Raw genomic sequence first — 2951 nt, 5'->3', positions numbered from 1 at the left:
ATATATATATATATATATACACACACACATATATATCTAAAGATATCATTACCTGTATATGTATATATATATATATATATATATATATATACCTATACATATATGCATTTCACTGGATTAAATAAAGAAAACAATGCAAAGCATTGTCTTAAACCAGTCTGAGTTGAACTGGCAGAACTTCCAAACTACTTCAGAACAACTGTAGCTTAAAACAATTGTCATTTTATTAAGTTGTTTATAAAACGTGTTCAGATCCAGATGTTACAGTGTAATAATAATAAAAAATGTCTTTATTGTTGAAACCTACTTTTGCCGTGGTTTTGTGAGTTTTAAAAACAAATTGTACAGTGTATTTTTTTTGCTTTCTATTTGAGCCCAGGTTTGCTCTTGAGTCCCATCATGTTAAATATCTGCGCGTTAATATCACTCCACACCTCATAATTTTAAAGTATGAATTACACAAAATTTAACTTTATTTCTTAACATTTTGTCAAACTGGGAAACAAACAAAAACATGTTCAAACATATTTTTTCAATGCGACCCTAATACACCTTTATACTTTGTTGCTTCTGTATTCAAACTTTTTGTGTGTGTGTGTAAAACGTCCCATCTGTTGCATGGAGAGAGGTTGGCATTGACAAACTGCATGTAGTAGGCTATGTCTATCAAGAACTGTTGGTATGTACCGCTACTTTTACATATATGCAATGAGATTGTCTACACTACAGTTTGTGTTTGTTGTATTCACATACACAAAATACTGAATAAAATATTTATATAAAGGCCTACTGTAATATCATTAACTTAATATGTAATGCACTATAGCATGCAGTATATTACTGCATCAGTCATTGTTGATGGGACACAGAAAACAGATGGGTTGGCTTACTTAAGCATGGAAAACGCCAAAGTATAAATAATACATCTTCCTTGTGAGTCTTATTAGTCTTCTATTGATGTGAGGAAGCAGCTCTCATCCCCTTACATCACCGTTTGAAGTGACATGGACATACAGTATGCCACAAGTGAAAGATTTATGCCCTCCTGTTTGTTTCTTCTACTTTAATCATCACAACCAGGCGAGTGAAGATTTACATGGCAGACAGTTTTATTTTTATTTTATTTTTATTGCTGCAATTTGTTTTGCTGGAGGAGAACAGGCACAATCAATAGGAATTTATTTGAATATATATATGTATATATAGACACACACACACACACACCATTGCAGTTATGCTCACTGGAGTTATATCAGGTTGCAATAAATCTGGAGTCATGTTTAAGGTTTTTCATGCAAAATGTTGTGCCATGCTACATTTATTGTTTTCTTGAAAAACAGAAATAAAACACTTCGAAGAGAGACCTTTGGCATAAGTGTTAAAGAAATGTTTCAGTCTAATATGGTATAGTGCAACAGAGTACAATTTTCAGAAAAATTAATGTAATACAAAATGTTCACCTTTTGCAGCATTTGGCATGTGCCTTATTATTGATTGCCATCTGAAATACGTAGTAATACATAAAAAAGTTGTTTACAAAAAGATTTGTTTACATTGCAATATGTTTGGAGCAGAAAATAAAAATGATACTTGTAACATTTACATTCAGATTTACATCCACGTTTTTAGTTTTCTTTGGTGCTGTTTGCCAGCCTGGTCGTAAATGATGGTGGTTTTGATCCAGGTCATATGGTCAGAAAGGGAAGTCTAGTTTCTGACTCCAGAGTCCTGCTCTCGTCAGTACTCTGCTCCCACCCAGATTTCGCATGCATTCCCTGTCCATCCTTCCCAGCACTCACAGTTGCCGCAGTTACACAGTCCGTTCCCTGTGATAAAATGTGAGAAAAAACTCTGTGAATTAAAAAGAGCTGCACCGTCCTGCCTGAACTTCCTCTTTTCACACTCTTGCTTCCATAGGTGCAACTTCTCTGACAGGAAGCACACAAGACAGCTATTATTGTATTCATAACAACTTGTGGTTTTCCATCAAGGTAAATTACTAAGTGGGTCTCAAATCTGTTAAATTATGTACATCTGAACATTAGTACAATAGACTTAGGTTTATTCACCTTCATTTTCACATTGCTGGTTTTAGCATTAACACATAAACAAGACAAACATAAAATATATATATATTTTTGTAACAGAGGTTTAAAAAAAACTGTGAAATGAAACTAAATCTAGCCACTAAAAAAGTTAAATCTGGTCCTCTGGACATTCAAAAAAACAAAACAAAGCAAATCAACAAAAAAATGTAGAAACGTTTCGTCTCTCATCCGAGAGACTTCCTCAGTCTGAGGAGCTGTATTCAGCTCAGTCTCTTAAATAGCACCGTCTCAGAGTGGATCAACCAGTTTTGCTGCTGACAACCAAAACCAGCTCAAGAAGGACCATCAGCCTAACAATGGATCATTAGCACACTGATGGCTGTTTACTATTCACAGAGGGCTGAGTGATACTAGCAATCACAGCATTGTAAGAGGGGGACAGTTGAACCCGGAGGCCTCCACCCCTGTTTAACGATGGACGATTTCTTTTCACAAAGATGGCCTCCTTTACTCCTCTCTCAAGCCATTGTTCCTCTCTGTCCAGGATGTGAACATCTTCATCCCTGAAAGAGTGACCGCTGGCCTGGAGATGAGTGTAGACCGCAGAGTCCTGGCCTGATGATGTTGATCTTCTGTGCTGGGCCATCCTTTTGGCCAGTGGCTGTTTAGTTTCCCCGATGTAAGACTGATCACAGCCCTCCTGACACTGAACAGCATACACAACATTACTCTGTTTGTGCCTGGGGACTGGATCTTTGGGATGAACCAGTCTTTGCCGTAATGTATTTTGGGGTTTAAAAGCCACTGGAACGTTATGTTTAGAAAATAAACGTCTCAGTTTCTCTGATACTCCCATAAACTGAGACGTTTATTTTCTAAACATAACGTCCCAGTGGCTTTTAA

The 2951-nt window shown here is 36.4% G+C and overlaps 1 protein-coding gene across 1 annotated transcript in view; it reads right to left on the bottom strand.

Annotated features, from left to right (window-relative positions):
- Positions 1–1737: 1737 nt before the first annotated feature.
- itgbl1 (integrin, beta-like 1) overlaps positions 1738–2951 on the bottom strand; it is a 156703-nt gene continuing 155489 nt past the window's right edge. Inside the window, exon 11 of the mRNA XM_037686687.1 lies at positions 1738–1826. Coding sequence (XP_037542615.1) covers positions 1738–1826 — 89 coding nt within the window. The remainder of the gene's footprint in view (positions 1827–2951) is intronic.

This window comes from Nematolebias whitei, chromosome 13, assembly GCF_014905685.2.
Source record: "Nematolebias whitei isolate Nwh7 chromosome 13, NemWhi1, whole genome shotgun sequence".
NCBI lineage: Eukaryota > Metazoa > Chordata > Actinopteri > Cyprinodontiformes > Rivulidae > Nematolebias > Nematolebias whitei.
This window is presented reverse-complemented; position numbering and strand designations above follow the sequence as displayed.